At 37.7% G+C, this 20,537-nt stretch overlaps 1 protein-coding gene and 1 pseudogene across 4 annotated transcripts in view; one reads left to right on the forward strand and one right to left on the reverse strand.

Annotated features, from left to right (window-relative positions):
* Positions 1-20,537, forward strand: part of EFCAB8 (EF-hand calcium binding domain 8) — a 115,968-nt gene that overhangs the window by 13,977 nt on the left and 81,454 nt on the right. For 2 of the 4 annotated variants that reach the window (XM_074211886.1, XM_074211887.1), the window contains exons 3-4: positions 11,440-11,543; positions 13,334-13,472. In XM_074211886.1, coding sequence (XP_074067987.1) covers positions 11,440-11,543; positions 13,334-13,472 — 243 coding nt within the window. Of the gene's footprint in view, positions 1-11,439; positions 11,544-13,333; positions 13,473-20,537 lie in introns of those variants that run through there. The other 2 variants (XM_074211890.1, XM_074211888.1) reach the window with 2 other exon arrangements.
* Positions 6,619-7,163, reverse strand: LOC141517653 (large ribosomal subunit protein eL20 pseudogene; annotated as a pseudogene).

A 20,537-nucleotide genomic window follows, 5' to 3' on the forward strand; every position in this document is an offset into this window, starting at 1 on the left:
TTAGATTATGCTGTTGATCAGATAATTCTTAAATTTTCTCTCCTGGATGTTTTCCAGTTACAGATCAATTATTTTTCCAATGGAATATTTTTTATTGTTGTTATTTGTTCATTTTTCTTAATTTGGGACTTTATGGTAATTGTTGGGTTCTGTTTCCAGTATGGTTGGGTAAGGGAGCTCTGTCTCAAATTTCAGACTTTTTTGCATTGCTATTTTCAGAACTAGTTCTTGGGTCTGCAGAGTTTTGGTGCTTCCAAAATGTTCTCATCTGGGGATAGATGTGTTCACTCTTCTCTTGATGTCCTTACCAGGAAAGGCCCCTGATCCTATGGAATTGGAAGTGATGTCCCTGAAGGGCTTCTACTCTTTCTTGACTGAAAGTTCTCCTCTCTGCCTTGAGTTATGACCCAAAAGTGGGTATAGACAAGAGAGTTGCCAAACAGTGCCTGGTCCTGCATTAAGTTCTAGCACAGGGGGACCCTCTGTAATCTCCTCCTGTGACAGAAAGGTTTCATTAATATTATGTAGCTTGAGAGTTGTTGCTTCTTCTAGCTCTACCATCCAGTCCTACCATCCACATAGACCTCTGGCCAGCCTCTTCTTCAAAGTCACAGATCTCTCTTTCTGACCTCCTATATCATCTAGGACTCATTTGACCTTTTGTTGGCTCTGTCATTCAAGAAATTTGATTTGAAGTATTATTTTAGAGTTTTTTGGAGGGGAATGTTGTGAGAGCTCAGCTGAGTGTTTCTCTTTTACACCATCTTGGCTTCATCCCCAGAAATACCATTTCTAATTGAACCATTGATGCAGAGGAGCCCATAACTGTCCTGAGAAAGCTCATTGCACTCTAGATAGCTTTAATTTTAAGGGAGCTTTTCCTTATATAAAGCCTGAATTCAGCTCTTTCTGACTTCCAATTATAGTTGCTAAGTCTGCCATCTGGGGCTTAACAGAACAGATTTAATTCCTTTTCCACATAATTCTCAAAGGGCTTAGAGATTCCTTTATGTTCTCTTCCTCTCCCCCACCCCTTTTTCTTTTCTAGGCTTTTAAACATTGTTGGTTCCTTCAACCTATCCTTCTCTGACATGTCTGTTTATGATCTCTCTCTTCTAGATTCACCTCAGCTGATTGATGCCATTCCTAAGATGTGGCCTAGAACTAAATATCTGTGGATGTGGCCTGATCAGTACTTGAGTTATAATGAAACTGTATCTCCCTTGTTGAGGATGTCCTGCCTCTCATTTTTACCTTTATGTCACAGCATTGACTTATTTTAAGCTTTTAGGTTACTAAAACTTTCAGAATCCTCCCTCCTCCCTTTCCCTCTTTCTCCCCAATCTTCCCCACTCCCCAATCCACAGGAACCGTTGACTGCCTATCTCCCTCATCCTGGACTTGTGAGAGTGATATTCTAACTCCAAATAGAACTGAGGACTTGTTCTTACTGCCTTGAACCATTTTAGATTTTACCTGCTGTTTTTTGAGTTTGTTGAGATTCCTGTGCATCCTAATTTTACCCTCCATCTTGTTAACTGTCTCTATTGGTTTTGTGCCATCAGTATATCTGACAAACATGACATATATATGTCTTCATCTAAGTCACAGATAGCAATGTTGAGCAAAAAGGAAAGGAAGAAGAAAGGGATAAGCCTTTATAGAGTGTTTAGTGTGTACCAGACATGGTGCTAAGCATTTATTATTTCATTTGATCATAGGACTATGAATGGTCAATATCAAGAAATATTTATTGAACTCTGTGCCCCAACACTATGCTAAACCTTGAGAAAGCAATAATAATAATAATAATAATAATAATAATAATAATAATAATATTATTCCTATCCTCAAGCAGCTTATAATATAATAAAGAAAGATAGCACAGAAAAAGCAGGGGGTGGGGAAAAGGTACCTGCCTTAGGTGATGGTGGATGAGAAATGAGTGTAATTTTAAGAAAAGTTCCTTTGGCTTATCTCTAGAGACCTCTCTCTCCAAGTTGATACCAACATTTTAATAACTACTTTTGGGTCCAATTGTTTTCCCAGTTCCAAATACACTGAATAAAACTATCATTTAACTAATGAAGTACCAGTCTAGTTACTTTGTCCAAAAAAAAGTTTTATTATGTCATGTCCTGTTCTTGATTAAGCCATGCTGGCTTTTTAATGATCATTGCTTCCTTTTCTAAGTGCTCACAAACCATCCTAAAAATATTTACTCAAATGACCTAGCAGGAACAGTAGTTAAAAATCTTCCTCCTGGGGCGGCTAGGTGGCATAATGGTTAGAGCACCAGCCCTGGAGTCAGGAGTACCTGAGTTCAAATTCGACCTCAGACACTTAATAATTACCTATCTGTGTGGCCTTGGGCAAGCCACTTAACCCCATTTGCCTTGCAAAAATCTTTAAAAAAAAGCATCTTCCCCCCCAAACCTTCAACAAAAATAGATGGAATAAAGCCTTGGAAAAAGGACATAAATTTAAGGAACAATGGTAGTGAGGTGCATATATATATGGATCACATGTCAAGAAAGCAACTCACAACTCCAAAACAGCAGGACTTTGATTCCACATGAAGTTCACTGCTTTATCTAATTTTAGGTATGCTTGTCAGACTATGCTTAGTTTTACTCTTCTCTGTTTTGTGATGGAGTGGTTATTTACCTCCAAGTTTTTTTTTTTTTTTTTAATTTCCACTTTAGCAATTGTTCTTCCTTGTTGGAAAGAATCAGGTCAAGACAAGCAAACTCTCTTGCTGTTTTCTCTTCTTTTTTCATTAAAGCATTTGATTTCATTTTATTGTTCTTTCTCACCTTTTGCTATTCTTTTTTTGATCATATATTTTATTTTCTTTATTAGTATTTAATTTTTTTCCAATTATGGGTCAAGACAATTTTTTAGTATTCATTTTTCGAGATTTTGAATTTCAAATTTTTTTCCTGTCCTCTTCTGAAAATGGTAGGCAACTTGATATAAATGGCCTGTGCTTGTGTTATGATAGTAATTATGATAGCAACATGTGCTATCATGTAAAGCATATTTCTATATTAGAAAAAGTTTTGAAAGATGAAACAGATAAAATACCCATGCAAAAGAATAAAGCAAGGGAAAAATTGCTTTCCTTTGCCTTCAGGATTCATCAATGCTTTTATTTGGATGATGATAGATTTTCATTTGTGGGTCCTTTGTAGCCTTGGATTATTCTGTGGCTGTGAACTGAGTCATTCATTATTGATAATTTCACAATGTTCCTGATACTATCTACAATGTTTTCATGGTTCTGCTCATTACACTTATGTAAGTCTTTCCATATTTTTCTGAAGTCTGCCTGTTCCTCATTTCTTACTGCACATTAGTATTCCATTACATTCTTGCACCACAACTTGTGCAGCTCTTTTCTATTGATTGGATTAAATTTCTAGTATTTTGCCACCATGTGGATTCTTTCTACTTTTTTTTATGACATCTTTGGTATACAGATCTAGTGGTATTGCTGGATCAAAAGGAATGCTCAGTTTTATGGCCCTTTAGACATAGTTCCAAATTGTCCTCTAGAATGGTTGGATCATTTTACAATTCCACAAACAAGTTCTTTAGTGTCCTAATTTTTCCCACATCTTCAACATTTATAATTTTCTTTTTTATTGTCATATTGGCCAATCTTTTTTTCTTTTATTAAAGATTTTATTTGAGTTTTACAATTTTCCCCCCAATCTTACTTCCCTCCCCACCCCCCACAGAAAGCAATCTGTCAGTCTTTACTTTGTTTCCATGTTGTACATTGATCCAAATTGAGTGTGATGAGACAGAAATAATATCCTTAAGGAAGAAACAAAAAGTACAAGAAATAACAAGATCAGACAATAAGATATGCTTTTTTTTTTTCTAAATTAAAGGGAATAGTCCTTGAACTTTGTTCAAACTTCACAGCACTTTGTCTGGATACAGATGGTATTCTCCATTGCAGACAGCCCAAAATTGTCCCTGATTGTTGCACTGATGGAATGAGCAAGTCCATCAAGGTTGAACATCATCCCCATGTTGCTGTTATGGTGTACAGTGTTTTTCTGGTTCTGCTCATCTCACTCAGCATCAGTTCATGCAGATCCCTCTGGGCTTCCCTGAATTCCCATCCCTCCTGGTTTCTAATAGAACAATAGTGTTCCATGACATACATATACCACAGTTTGCTAAGCCATTTCCCAATTGAAGGACATTTACTTGATTTCCAATTCTTTGCCACCACAAACAGGACTGCTATGAATATTTTTGTACAAGTGATGTTTTTACCCTTTTTGATCATCTGTTCAGAGTATAGACCCAGGATCAAAGGGCATGCACATTTTTGTTGCCCTTTGGGCGTAGTACCATATTTCTCTCCAGAAAGGTTGGATGAGTTCACAACTCCACCAACAGTGTAATAGTATCCCGGATTTCCCACAACCCTTCCAACAATGATCATTATCCTTTCTGGTCATATTGGCTAGTCTGAGAGGTATTGAGGTAGTGCTTCAGAGAAGCTTTAATTTGCATTTCTCTAGTATTTAATGATTTAGATCAATTTTTCATATGGCTATGGATTGCTTTGATCTCACCTGTAAATTGCCTTTGCAAATCCTTTGACCATTTGTAAATTGGGGAATGGTTTTTTTTAAATATGACTCAGTTCTCTGTATATTTTAGAAATGAGTCCTTTGTCAGAATCATTAGTTGTAAAGATTGTTTCCCAATTTACTACATTTCTTTTGGTCTTGGTTACAGTGGTTCTATCTGTGCAAAAGCTTTTTAATTTAATGTAATCAAAATCATCTAGTTTGTTTTTGGGGATGTTCTCCATCTCTTCCTTAGTCACAAATTCCTCCCCTTTCCATAGATCTGACAGGTAAACTTGTCCTAGGTCTTCTAACTTGCTTATAGTATTGTTTTTTATGTCTAAATCCTGTAACCATTTGGATCTTATCTTGGTAAAGGGTGTGAGGTGTTGGTCTAATCTAAGTTTCTTCCATGCTAACTTCTAATTTTCTCTGCGGTTTTTATCAAAGAGAGAGTTTTTGTCCCAATAGCTGGTCTCTTTGGGTTTATCAAACAGCAGATTTCTATAATCATTTCCTGCTATTGCACCTAATCTATTCCACTGGTCCACCACTCTTTTTCTTAGCCAATACCAAACAGTTTTGATGACTGATGCTTTATAATATAATTTTAGATCAGGTAAGGCTAAGACCCCCTTGCACTTTTTTTCATTTAATTCCTGGAAATTTTTGACTTTTCATTTCTCCATATGGCTATACTTACAACTTTTTCTAACTCATTAAAGTAATTTTTTTGGAATTTTGATTGGTAGGGCACTAAACAGGTAGTTTAGTTTTGGTAGAATTGTCATTTTTATTAGATTAGCTCTACCTATCCATGAGTTGCTGATGTTTGCCCAGTTATTTAAATCTGATTTAATTTGCATGAGAAGTGTTTTATAATTGTTTTCAAAAAGTTTCTGAGTCTGTCTTGGCAAATATACTCCCAGGTATTTTATATAGTCTGAGGTTACTTAGAATGGGATTTCTCTTTCTAGCTCTTCCTGCTGTATCTTGCTAGACATATATAGAAAAGTTGAGGATTTATGAGGGTTTATTTTATAACCTGCAACTTTGCTAAAATTGCTAATTGTTTCCAGTAGTTTTTTTTATGATTTCTTGGGATTGTCAAGGCATACCATCATGTCATCTGCAAAGAGTGAGAATTTTGTCTCTTCCTTCCCAATTCTAATTCTTTCAATTTCTTTTTCTTCTCTAGATTGCTGAAGCTAACATTTCTAATATGATATTGAATAGTAGTACTGATAATGGGCGTCCTTGTTTCACCTCTGACCTTATTGGGAATGACTCTAGCCTCTCCCCATTGAATATAATGTTTGTTGATGGTTTTAGATAGACACTGCTAATTATTCTAAGGAACAGTCCATTTATTCCTACACACTCTAGTGTTTTTAATAGGAATGGGTGCTGAATTTTGTAAAAAGCTTTTTCAGCATCTATTGATATGATCATACAATTTCTGATAGGTTTGTTGTTGAAATAATTGAGTATGCTAACAGTTTTCCTAATATTGAACCCACCCTGCATTCCTGGGATAAATCCTATTTGATCATAATGTATTATCCCAGTGATAACTTGTTGTAATCGTTTTTGCCAAGATTTTATTTATGATTTTTGCATCTTATATTCATTAGGGAGATAGGTCTATAATTTTCTTTCTCTGTTTTAACTCTTCCTAATTTAGGTATCAGCACCATATTGATTTCACAGAGTTAGTCAGAGTTCCATCTTTCCCTAATTTTCCGAAGAGCTTATATAGAATTGGAACCACATATTGGCCAATCTTAAAAGTGTTAGTACCTCATTTATTTTACTTTGCATTTCTCTAATCAAAAATGATGTATGCCACTTCTTTATATGCCTATATACTTTGATTTCTTCATCTGAAAAATGCCTATTCATATTATTTGACATTTTTTAAAGTCTTATAAATTCTTAAAAATTTGACTCAGTTCTCTTTTTTTTGGGGGGGGGGTTTCCAAATAGGAAATTTATTTAAACAGATCAAATAAAACTTGTGCCTCCTTGCCTTTGCACTTAGAAGAATGTGTTGGGCCTCTTGGTAGTAAAATGTGGTTTGTGCTGGCAACGCAGAACTCTGTGGGGCAGAGGGAACTTGATTTTGGAGTCGCGAAACTGCTTGACTGCCAGTCGGTGGCACTTGTTGGCAGGAATTTCTTCCACTTTCATGATCTGGATGGAGTGAGCTTGGGCACGGTGATGGGCCCCCATATCTCTGTAGCACTGAGTGACGGCACCAGCAGTGGTCAGGTCTCTGTACTCCCTATACATGATGTGGGTTCTGCTCCTGGAATTGTAACGCAGCCAGATGCCAAAATTTTTCACCCTAAGAGGGGACTTTTCAAAGACCTGTCCGCAGTATACGATCTCTCCAGAAGACTTCTTCATCTTTTTTAGCTGGGGCACAAAGTACCAGAATCGGGACTTTGCTACGACGTGGTTAGGAGCAAAGACCTGCATGCGATAAAGTCCCGGCACTGGATTTTTGGGAGTAGGCAGGCATCTTCCAACTACCTTGTACTCTCTCAGGGTGCCCGAGGCCTTCATGGTGCTGCTGCCTCACTCCCTGCCAACCCACCAAAAAAAAAAAAGAGTTCTCTTTATTTTTTGAGAAATGAGGCCTTTTTTTTAGAGACGCTTGCTGAAAAATTGTTTCCCAGCTTTTTGCTTTCCTTCTATTCTGATTATTGCTTTATGATATAGTTTGAGATCCTGGTATTGATAGGTCATATCCTTAATAATTTTTTTTCATTAATTCCTTTTGGTAGTTTGTTGTGGCACAGATTAAGTAAATTAGTTCAGGCAGGATTTTCATTTTTATTATATTGACTTGACCTACCCATGAGCAATTGATATTTTTCCAGTTGTTTAGATATTGACTTTATTTGTTTGAAATATATTTTATCATAGTGTTCATGTAATTCCTGAGTTTGTCTTGGCAGGTAGACTTCCTAGTATTTTATATTGTTTATAGTTATTTTAAATGAAATTTCTTCTTCTATCTCTTGCTCTACTAGATTTTTTTGGTCATATAAAGAAAAACTGATGAATTTATGTGAGTTTATCTTATATATGGCAACTTTGTTAAAGTTGTTAATTATTTCAAGTAGTTTTTAAGTTGACTCTCTAAGGTTCTCTAAGTATGCCATCATATCAGCTGCAAAGAGTGAGAATTTTATTTCTTCATTGCCTGTTTTAATTCCCTTTGTTTCTGTTTTTCTCTATTGCTTTTAGAAGGAATGGGTATTGTATTTTGTCAAAAAAAATTTTCAGCACCTATTGAGATAATCATATAATTTCTGTTGGTTTTGTTATTGCTATAGTCAATTATATATATATATATATTTTCATTTTAAAGATTTTATTTATTTTGACTTTTACAATTTTTTCCCCTAATCTTGGTTCCCTCTCCCCACCCCCCCCACCCCCCCACAGAAGGAAGTTTGCCAGTCTTTATATTGTTTCCATGGTATACCTTGATCCAAATTGAATGTGATGAGAGAAATCATATCCTTAAGGAAGAAAAATAAAGTATAAGAGATAGCAAGATTACATAATAAGATATCAATTTTTTTTTCTAAATTAAACATAATAGTCCTTGATCTTTGTTCAAACTCCACTATTCCTTCTCTGGATACAGATGGTATTCTCCATCGCAGATAGCCCCAAATTGTCCCTGATTGTCGCACTGATGGAATGAACAAGTCCATCAAGGTTGAACATCACCCCCATGTTGCTGTCAGGGTGTACAATGGTTTTCTGGTTCTGTTCATCTAACTCAGCATCAATTCATGAGAATCCCTCCAGGTTTTCCTGAATTTCCATCCCTCCTGGTTTCTAATAGAACAATAGTGTTCCATGAAATGCATATACCACACAAACAGGGCTGCTATGAATATTTTTGTACAAGCGATGTTTTTACCCTTTTTCATCATCTCTTCAGGGTATAGACCCAGTCAGTAGTGGTATTGCTGGATCAAAGGGTATGCACATTTTTGTTGCCCTTGGGCATAATTCCAAATTTCTCTCTGGAAAGGTTGGATGAGTTCATAGCTCCACCACCAATGTAATAGTGTACCAGATTTCCCACATCACTTCCAACATTGATCATTGTCCTTTTTGGTCATATTGGCCAGTCTGAGAGGTATAAGGTGGTACCTCATAGATGCTTTAATTTGCATTTCTCTAATAAGTAATGATTTAGACTAATTTTTTCTTATGACTATGGATTGCTTTGATTTCCTCATCTTTAAATTGCCTTTGCATATATTGATCATTTGTCAAGTGGGGAATGCCTTTTTTTTTTCAAAAAAATTTGACTCAGTTCTCTGTATATTTTAAAAATGAGTCCTTTGTCAGAAATATTAGTTGTAAAGTTTGTTTCCTAGTTTACTGCATTTCTTTTGATCTTGGTTACAGTGGTTTTGTATGTGCAAAAGCTTTTTAATTTAATGTAATTGAAATTATCTAGTTTGTTTTTAGTGATGCTCTCCATCTCTTCCTTGGTCATAAACTGCTTTCCTTTCCATAGATCTGACAGATAAACTACTCCTTGATCTTCTAGTTTGCTTATAATATTTTTTTATGTCTAAATCCTGTGTCCATTTGGATCTTATCTTGGTATAGGGTGTGAGGTGTTGATCTAATCTAAGTTTCTTCCATACCAACTTCCAGTTTTCCCAGTAGTTTTTATTGGAGAGAGTTTTTATTCCAATAGCTGGACTCTTTGGGTTTATGAAACAGGTTATTATAATAATTTCCTGCTATAGGTTTTTGCTAGGCAATGGGGGGGTTAAGTGGCTTGTCTAAGGCCACTCACCTAGGTAGTTATTAAGTGTCTGAGGCTGGATTTGAACTCAGGTATTCCTGACTCCAGGGTCTGTGCTCTATCCACTGCACCACCTAGCTGCCCCCACCACTCTATTTTCTTAGCCAATACCAGGCAGTTTTGATGACTGATGCTTTATAATATAATTTTATATCTGGTAGGGCTAAGCCACCTTCTTTTGTACTTTTTTTCATTGAATCCCTGGAAATTCTTGACTTTTGATTTCTCCATATGAATTTATATAGTCAATTATATTGATGGTTTTCTTAGTATTGAAACAATCCTGCATTCCTAGTAAAAATTCCACTTGTTATATTGTATAATCTTGTAATATATTGCTGTAATTGCCTTGTTAGTATCTTTTTCAAAATTTCTGCATCTATATTAATTGGGGAAATTGGTTTATAATTTTCTTTTTCTGTTTTAATTCTTCCTGGTTTAGTTATCAGCACCATATTTATGTCATAAAAGGAGTTTTGTAGGACTCCTTTTTTTTACCTATTTTTCCTAATATGTTTTATAGTATTGGAATTAATTGTTCATTTAATGTTTGGTAGAATTCTTTTGTGAACCCATCTTGTCATGGGGATATTCTTAGAGAGTTCATTAACAGCTTGTTTTGCTTTTTTTTAATTGACATTTTATTTTATTTTTTCTAATTACATATTATTGAAAGGTTTTCAATGTTTATCTGCATACTTTTTACTGATTTGCTTTTCTTTTATTTATTTATTTTTGCAAGGCAGTGGGGTTAAGTGGCTTGCCCAAGGCCACACAACTAGGTAATTATTAAGTGTCTAAGGCTGGATTTGAACTCAGGTACTCCTGACTCCAGGGCTGGTGTTCTATCCACTGTGCTGCCTAGCTGCTCCTAGTGATTTGTTTTTGCATTTCCTTCATTTTCCAATGAATTCTTCTCCTCCACAGAGTCATCCCCTGTAACAAAGAATTAAAAAAATACCAACACTGAAAAGTCTGCTATTAATATAATTATAAATTTATATCATATCATACCTATTCTTTAGTCATAATTTTATAGCATTCAGTTTTGATTGCTTTGTTGTTGCTTTTCCTTTTTATGTTATTATTATCATTGTATAGGTTGTTTTTCTGGTTGTTTATTTCCTTTTGCATCAGTGCATATCTTCTACCTTTTGTAGAATCAACTTACCAAGACAAGTCCATAATCAAGAGAAGTTACAGGGAAGTAAACATCAATTATTATGAGTCAATTTCTAACAATCAGAACTATTAAAAAACAAAATTGGTTGCTCACAATAGAGAGATGCCTAGAAATATTTTATCAGGTTTTTAATCTCCTTGTTGGAGATAAAAATGGGATTCTTTCTTCAGATATAGTTTGGACTAGGTGACCTCTGAGGGAGGTCCTTTCCAACTCTGAGCACCTATGATTTTACTGCTACTCCTAATGCCACCATGAACATTAATTTTTAAAATGCTCAGGTTGTAGGGTAACACTAATTCAAAAGGTCTTGTTTTTTGCCTTATTCTCCTTGAAGACTTGGTTTGACATCAGTGAGTTCCAGAGTTTTGTGACTACTGAATGGTGATTACTTATTTAAGCTTGCCTTATATTTACTAGAAGCTAATATAAATGCTTGAATGAAAAAAAATATTGTTTACTTTTCTCAGGGTGGTGGCACACTATGGGGGAGGTTGAGGCTGGTAGTTGTTTTGGACTTGGGAGTTCTGAGTTGCAGTAGGCTAAGCTGATTGAGTATCTGCATGTAGTCTTGCATCAGTGTAGTGAGGTTCTAGGAATAATGGACTCCCACGTTGCACTAGGTGGAGCCAACCAGTCCAGGCTCAGGTCAAAACTTCCATGTTGATCAAAAGTGGAAGTAGGGACTAGAGTAGCCCCTTGACCTCCAGGAGGGTGAGGAATGGATACTCAGTCTTTAAAAAAAAAAGCATACTGTGCCAAGCATTGTTCTAAGATGCTGTTTTCTTCTTTGTGCTTTTTCTTTAATTCAGCGCAAATATCTAGAATATCTGACGCGGGTGTTGAAGGAGAATGAAGAGATGAGGAATGGTCAGTATCGACTGCATCTCCGAACTCCTATGAGGATTGTTCCACTGTAAGAAATCTTTTTTTTTTGGGTTTCTTTTTGTGAGGCAAATGGGGTTAAGTGGCTTGCCCCAGGCTGCACAGCTAGGTAATTATTGTCTGAGGTCGGATTTGAACTCAGGTACTCCTGACTCCAGGGCCGGAGCTCTATCCACTGTGCCACCTAGCCGCCCCCACTGTAAGAAATCTTAAGTCCTCCTCTGTAGGTTTAGAAAACAGACTAACCCAGAAAATTTTGTAGTGAGCTGGAAAGAATAATGAACCCATTCAGATAACCCATCTCCAATGTTTTCTCAATGTAAGATATTGGACAAGTTATATCCTCCCTGAACTTTATTTTCATTCTCATCCAAATGAGCATAGTATCATTTTCATTATTCATCTTACGAGGTATACAAAGTTCTTTATTATGCTCACTTGACAGAGAAATTGATGCATCTCTACAGTTATAATTTTGGCACAGGATAGGGCAGGAGAGAGTCCAAAACTGAGAGCAGGTATAGTTATCACAACTTATTTTTAGCAGTAAGGAGCTATAAGTTGAAGCAGAGGAGTAGAGATATATTTAAATAGAACAAAATGACACAAATCTTTTTCTCTATAGAAATTCACACTAATTTAGGGAGGAAGAGAACTCTCATCTAGCTGGATCAGGGAAGGTGACTCTTGATCTTATGCTTGAGGGAAGGCTAGGGACTGATCTAGACACATGGAAGTCTTATCAAATGAAGGCAAGAACTGGAGAGTCAACTTCAGGGAGAAACTTGACACATAAGTTGAGGAATAAGACAGCATAATAATTATCACTAGCTTATATATAGCATTTTAAAGTTTGTAAAGTGCTTTACATTAGTACCGATGAGTTGTTACTACCTCACTCCTACTGAGGCATGTGAAAGATGAAATGACTAAGGAAATAAAAATTCTATCTTCCAAGCACATTGATTTATTAAGCAGTGTATAGCAATTGCCCAATAAACTGGAACCAGCTCTCCACAGCTTATGCCTGTACTCCAGTTACAGACACTTTGATACATTAAAAACAATAATCGAATAAGGCCTATTAATTACAAGGAAGCAATATTAGATAATTTCATTTCCAACTGGAGAAAAGTTAGGGACTTTACAAATTGGAAGTGGGAAAGTGAACAGTGAAATAAGAAAACAAAAAGGTGTTCAGCTCCCACCAAGTGTTAGGAACATGAAAATAATCTACCAAAAATTCCTTCCATTCTTTATCGTTCTCTTGTAAAGGATTTACTACGATTCCTCTACCTTCCCACACCTTTGCCTTTTCCCCATTGGAACACATTTTCATTTCTAATATCTTTATAACAGGGATGTTAATTGCAATATTTCAGAGCTCACTTGGTGTTCATTACACTGTATTTTTCCATGTTTAGGGTCTCATTTCCAATAGAAAGGGGTTTATAAAGTTTCTCAGTCCTTTGTTACCACAATCCATTTTGTTCCAAAGCATTTATATGAAAAACTTGATGTTTTCTTTAGATTTCTATCAGGCTAAGCCCATAGGTGGGTCTGTTTTTTCCTCCCCAGTGTGTGTAATTCATAGACTTTAAACCTTAAATAAAACTAACAGAGGAATGGAGAAGGAGGGAAGAAACTGTGAAGGACAGGACCTTTACAAAACCAGTTGAATTTCTTTTTTTTTTTCTCTCACAAGAATCCTCTTGCTTGGTTCCCCTCCTCCCTTATCCTTTCTCTTTTACAACCCTGTGGTGTGATGAGACTTTCTTTTTTCATTTTATGTTCTTTCTTTTTTATAATTTTATTTTCCAGGAATCATGGATATGAGATTATAAAGTTGCAATACTTAGCCAGGAAGTTTCAGGGATCGTCTGGGTACTTCCTTACTGTCACCAAAGATGGGATACTTCAGTTCTGGGATGAATCCTTCAAACTTCTCCGGACAATTTATGTAATTCAATTCAGTATAGTTAAGCAAGTTTTTTTTTTTATTAGCTGTCTGCAATGAATAAATTGCTGTGCTTTGGCTATAGGAACAAAACTCAAATCATTCCTTCTCTCAAGGAGCTTGTATCCTGCTTGATGTATGGGCAAATAGAGCCAACATGTACAGAAATAGGAATAAAACAAAGTAATTTAAGGAGGGAGAGATCCACAATTGGGAAGGATCAGGGAAAAAGACTCCTTCTTAAGGGAAGAGAAGGATGAGAAGGGAGGGCAGGGACAGAGTACTTTCCAGACATAAGGGATAGCTTCCCGTGGGGAATCAATTTTGGAGAAGTTAAGAAAGAAGGTAATATTATAATGTTGTTTTCAGTCATTTCAGTTGAGTCTGACTCTTCATGACCCTTTGGAGTTTTCTTGGTGAAGACTGAGTAGTTTGCCATTTCCTTCTCCAGCTCTTTTTTGTAGATGAGGAAATGGAGGCAAACAGGGTTAGGTGACTTGCCTAGGGTTGCCCAGCTAGTAAATATTTGTGGTCAGATTTGAAATCAGAAGATGAATCTTCCTAAGTTTAGGCCCACACTCTATTCATTTTGCCACCTAGCTGCCCATAATGGTAATAGCATTTATATAGAACTTTAAGGTTTGTAAAATCTTTTATAAAAATCTCATTTTGGGGTGGCTAGGTGGCATAGTGGATAAAGCACTGGCTTTGGAGTCAGGAGTACCTGGGTTCAAACCCGGTCTCAGACACTTAATAATTACCTAGCTGTGTGGCCTTGGGCAAGCCACTTAACCCCATTTGCCTTGCAAAAACCTAAAAAAATTAAATAAATAAAAATCTCATTTTATCATCACAGCAACCCTGGGAAGTAGGAGTTATTATAATCCCCATTTTAACAGGTAAGGAAATTGACTCAGAGAGAAGTTAAATAAATTTCCCAGTATCTGAGATTGGATTGGAACTCAGATCATCCTGATTGCAGGTCCTGCACTCTAGCCACTTTGCCACCTAGCTACCTAGAAGGTTGGGGTGGTGAAGAGAATGCTTTCAGAATTGGGAAAGATAGCATCACAACCTTGGGGAGAGTTGTTTCAGCTGAGTGATGTGTTCAGAGGTTAGATTTTAAAGTTGTAGGTAGTGGTTCTTCTTTAAAGCCAAATGATAAGATGAGATTAGGTAAAGATATTTGATTTTTGAAGTGTGGGACAGTGGAGATAGGGAGCTCACATCAGATAGCCTTGATTTTCTCTGCAAAAATAAGGCAAAGATATTTTCTGGGGACTTTAGGTCACTGAGGGGAGTTTGATAGAGAGGGATATTCATATTTGTGTCCCAATCTGTTGAACAAATCAGTCATTTGAGAACCAGGCAACTTAATTAATGCTAATTAATTAATCAGTCAATCAAAGATTTATTCATTTAATTTATTATTAGGAAGCTGGGGGTACAGTTGATATAGTGCTGGGCTTCAAATCAGAAAGCCCTGAGTCTGAATCTGAATGGGAATAATAACAACACCCATCTAACAGGCTTGTTGTGAAGACCAAATGGGATATTCATAAAGTGGCACAATGCTTGGTCCGTAATAGGCTCTATATAAATGCTTTTTTCCTTTTCCTTCCCTTTCTCATTAAGTGACTCATATGTGTTCAACATTTGGTGATACAGAGGCAAAAACAAGACAATCCTTATTTTCAAGGAAATTGTATAGGGGAATAGGCATGTATATGGATGATAAATAGGAAGAGGTGATAATGGACTGAAATAGTATGATGACTGTATTGAAAACATGGATTTCAAGTAGAGTTGTCTTGGAGGTAGATTCAGCAAGATTTAGCAGTTGCTGAGATGGGAAGTGAATGAAGGAGAAGAAAAACTCAGAAGTGATTCCAAGGTTATGAATTTGAATGCTTTTAAGGATTGTAGAATCATATAAATTTAAGAGCTGATAGGGACCCGAGACTATCAAATCAGGCTCCTCTTTTAACAGATGGGGAAACTGAGGTCTACCTAAGTGACTTGTTCAAGGTTTTGACATTAATAGGTAGAATTTGAACCCAGGCCTTCTGATTCCCAAGACCAATGCTTTTCCCATTGTACTATTCTGATCCTTGATAGTCATTCCTTATTTTTTTAAATTGTTTTTTAAATTTTAAAATTTAATATTTATTCTCATTTTGTACAAATAATGTTTTTTACATTAGTAAAATATTCTTGTTTAAGAGTAAATGAAATACCCCCTCCCCCAATAAATGTAGACTTGCTTGAGTGATAAAGTAAAGGGGAGAGAAAAAAATTAAAATTAAAAAAATAATAGTAATAATTGTAGGTATGGCCAGGTGGTGCAATGGACAGAGTACCAGCCTGGGAGCCACGAGCACCCGAGCCCACATCTGGCCCCGTACACCCAACAATTACCCAGCCGTGTGACATGCAAGCCACCCGAACCCCACTGCTCTGCAAAAACCAAAAAAAAAAAAAGAAAGAAAAAAAGACCCAAAATAAAATAAAATAGTAATAATAGTAGGGGTGGCTGGGTGGTGGACAGAGCATTGGGCCTTGAGCCAGGAGCACCTGGGTCCAAATCCAGCCTCAGACACCCAAGGATCACCCTGCTATGCGGCCCCAGGCAGGCCCCCCAGCCCCATTTTCCCTGCACCCCCCCCAAAAATAATAATAATAAAAAATGTGCTTCAGTCTTTGTTCCTACACCAACAACTCTGTTGTGGGTGGATCACATTCATTATGATAAGTCCATTGCAAAAGTTACTTCCATATTTTTCCACCATTGCCATTGCTGATCGCAACTCCCTCCTTTTGTATTTCTCCTCTACCATGTACTATATTTTCTCTCTCCTTTCGCTCTAACTCTGCTGTAGGGTATCTGAGTGGCACAGCAGACAGATCCCTGGCCCTGGGGCCAAGAGACCCCAAGCCCCCATACCACCCCTTAGGCCCAACATCCACCTAGCCCTATGGTCCCAGACAGGCTATCCAATCCTAGCTCCTTACAAGAAGTAAAAAGGAAAATGTGTTATTTCTGACCATTCTTCCCCCATGGTCCATCCTCTCCTCCATCACTCACATCCCTCCCCTTCCCCCTGTTCCCCCTCTCTTGTTCTTACTCCAGATGTCTATACCCCATTGAGTATATATGCTGTTTCCTCTCCTAGCCACTTCTGATGAGAGCGAAGATTCCCTCATTCCCCCTTGCTTTCCCCTCTTCCATATCATTGCAATAGCTCATTGTTATGAAGAAAAATCTTATTATGTAAAATATCTTGGCCTATTCCCCCCTCTCCTTTTTCTTTCTCCCATTACATTTCCCTTTTTTTCTATTGACTCCATTTTACACCATATTTTATCTTCAAATTCAGCTTTCTCCTGAGCTTCATCTATAAAATCTCCTTCTACCTGTTCTGTTAATTGAGAAGGTTCATATGAGTATTATCAGTGTCATTTTTCTATGCAGGAATACATGCAGTTCATCATCAAGTCCCTCATATTTTCCCCTTCTCCTCAAATCTCTATGCTTCACTTGAGTCCTGTATCTGAAGATCAAACCTTCTGTTCAGCTCTGGCCATTCCAACAGGAACATTTGAAATTCCTCTGGTTCAAAGTCCATCTTTTCCCCTGGAAGAGGACATTCAGCCTTGCTGGGTAGTTGATTCTCGGTTGCATCCTAAGCTCTTTTGCCTTCCGGTATATTGTATTCCAAGCCCTATGAGCTTCCAATGTAGTTGCTGCTAAGTCCTGTGTGATCCTGACTGTAGCTCCACGATATTTGAACTGTGTCCTTCTGGCTGCTTGTAATATTTTCTCTTTGACCTGGGAGTTCTAGAACTTGGCTATAATATTCCTAGGGGTTGGTTTTTTGGGATCTCTTTCTCGGGGGGGATCGGTGGATTCTTTCCGTTTCTATTTTGCCCTCTGCTTCTAGAATATCAGGGCAATTTTCCTGTAGTAATTCTTTGAAAGTGATGTCAAGGCTCTTTTCCTGATCATTACTTTCAGGTATTCCAATAATTTTTAAATTATCTTTCTTAAGTCTGTTTTCCATATCAATTGTTTTTTCAATGAGATATTTCACATTTTCTTCTAATTTTTCATTTTTTTTTTTGGTTTTGAAGTATTGATTCCTGATGTCTGGCAAATTCACCAATCTCCCTGAATTCTATTCTTTGTCTGAAGGATTTTTTCTCCTCAGAGAGTTTTCTTATCTCTTTTTCCATTTGGCCAATTTTGCTTTTTAAAGCATTCTTCTCCTTCATAACTTTTTGAACTGTTTTATCCATTTGACCTAAGCTGGTTTTTAGCATGTTATTTTCTTCAGCATTTTTTTGGATTTCCTTGACTAGGCTGCTGACTTCATTTTCATGTTTTTCCTGCATCTCTTTCATTTCTTTTCCCAGTTTTAATTCTAATTCCCTCATTTGATTTTCAAAGTCTTTTTTGATCTCTGTCATAGCCTGAGCCCAATTTCTGTTTTTCTTGGAGTCTTTAGATGCAGGAGCTTGTGCTTCCTCATCTTCAGACTGAGTATTTTGATCCTTCTTGGGCTCATTTGCAAAATATTTCTCAATGGTGTTCCTCTTTTTTCTCTGCTTGCTCATTTTCCCAGCCTGAGCCTGTTTTTGGGGTGCTTCCTAAGCTTCTGGGACACTCCCACAAGGGTCTCAGTATGTGAGGCTCTGTCCTCCCTCCTGGTCTGTGAATGACCATATGTACCCCCCTCTGCCATGGGGCTGAGGTGGGGAGGCCCTGATGTTCTATGGGGGGCCTAGACTGCAATTAGGATCTGAATGTGGTCAGAGCCCCAGAGTCCTGTTCCAGGGGCAGAGGACAGAGCTGGGCAGTCTCTCTCTCTCTCTGCACTCCCCTCCCTAGGTTCAATGGGCTCATGCCCTGGGGGCTCCTGCTTACGGGTTCTGCCTGCTTCTGGGCTGTGCTGCTGGCTGTGTGCCCTGAGGGCTGGGCTCCATGTGCTTGCTCTGGCAGAGGTGCCTCCCCCGCTGTTCCCCCAATTTGTGCTTGGTGCTCCCCGGGGTGTAGCTCAGGAGACTCCCCTGCTGCTATGAGCTGCAGCTCCCAACGCCCTGGGACTGCCTCCGGGAGGCTGAAGTTCTTTCGCTCTGGTGGGCCACCCCTCTGGCAGGCTGCTCCTCCGACCCTGGGGAGCAGAGCCTTTCTGTTCTTTTCCAGGTTACCTTGAGTAGGAGAACTGCCTCCCTGGGTCCCTCTGTGGGTTCTGTCTCTCGAAAATTTAGTTAGAGTCCTTAGCTTATGAGTTTTGTGAGAGAGTGCCTAAGACAGGATCCTTTCTTGTCACCATCTTGGCTCTGCCCCTCGATAGTCATTCCTTCTTAAAAAAAAAGTTTGTCCTTTCCTGAGGAAGAGGACCAATTACATCATGGGGTTATGTCTTGACTTGCTCATGTATTGGATTTAACTGAGACAGAGTTTTGAAAAGTAGCCTCATTTTGAAGGAAGATTAGAGGAGGGAAAATTTTGGGGTGGGGAAGACAAATTTTATTTAGGCAAGGAATCATGAATAAATGAATCATATTCATAGTTAAGTGATTCATTCATAGTCACAATAATAGAATCCTCATAGTCATTGCTCCTGTCCTTTAGGGAACTGAAGAACCAGTACAAAAATGACTCAGATCAGAATGCTCAACACCCAGCTTTCATCTGGTTCTTCTTTCCTGAATTTTGGCCAGTGGTAATAGAGGTAAACACTCAGGGATATAGGGATATTTGCCAGTGGCAAACGTAGGAATATCAGAAGAAACCCATTGGTCTCTAAAGATGGAAAATTTATTTTATAATTTTTTTATTAGTTTGAATTTTTTACAATTTTTCCCCAATCTTGCTTCCCTCCCCCACCCCCACCCCCTACCGAAGGCAGTCTGTTAATCTTTACATTGTTTACATGGTATACATTGATCTAAGTTGAATGTGATGAGAGAGAAATCATATCCTTAAGAAAGAAAAATAAAATATTGTGCCTGATTGTTGCACTATTGGAATGAGCAAGTCCATTAAGGTTGATCATCACCCCTATGTTGCTGTTAGAGTGTACAATGCTCTTCTGATTTTGTTCATCTCACTCAGCATCAGTTCATGCAAATCTTTCCAGGCTTCCCTGAATTCCCATCCCTCCTGGCTTCTAATAGAACAATAGTGCTCCATCACATATATATATATCACATTTTGTTAAGCCATTCCCCAATTGATGGACATTTACTTAATTTCCAATTCTTTTCCACCACAAACAGAGCTGCTATGAATATTTTCGTACAAGTGATTTTTTTATACATTACTAAAATATTCTTGTTTAAGAGTAAACATAATACCCCTCACCCCCAAAAATATAGAACCTCATGAGAAATAAAGTAAAAGAGGGAGGAAAAAAATGTGTTTCAGTATGTGTTCTGATACCCTCAGTTCTGTCTCAGGTGGATTACATTCTTTATCATAAGTTCATTACAGAAGTTACTTCCATGTTTTTCCACAGTTGCTGTTGCTGATTGTAATTTCCTTCATCCTTTCCTCCCCACTACCATATATTATATTTTCTCTCTGCTTTCACTCTGTCCCTCTTCTAAAATGTGCTGTAGGGTAGCTGAGTGGCACAGCAGACTGAGCACCAACCCTGGGGCCAAGAGGCCCCAAGCTCACATACCACCCCGGAGACCCAGCAACCACCTGGCCTCTTGGTCCTGGACAGGCCACCCAATCCAGCCCCTTGCAAGAAGTAAAAAAGAAAATGTGTTATATCTGACTATTCTCTCCTATGATCTACCCTCTCCTCTATCATCCACATCCCTCCTTCCCCTTTTCTCCCTTCTCTCCTTTTTACTGTAGTTGTCTATACCCTATTGAGTGTGTATGCTGTTTCCTCTCTGAGCCATTTCTGATGAGAGTGAAGGTTCCTTCATTCCTCCTCACCTCCCCCTTCCATATCATTGCAAAAGCTCATTGCAAAAAAAAACAACTTTTATGTGAAATATCTTAGCCTATTCCACCTCTCCTTTCTCTTACTCCCAGTACATTTCCCTTTT

Source organism: Macrotis lagotis, chromosome 1 (genome assembly GCF_037893015.1).
Source record: "Macrotis lagotis isolate mMagLag1 chromosome 1, bilby.v1.9.chrom.fasta, whole genome shotgun sequence".
NCBI lineage: Eukaryota > Metazoa > Chordata > Mammalia > Peramelemorphia > Peramelidae > Macrotis > Macrotis lagotis.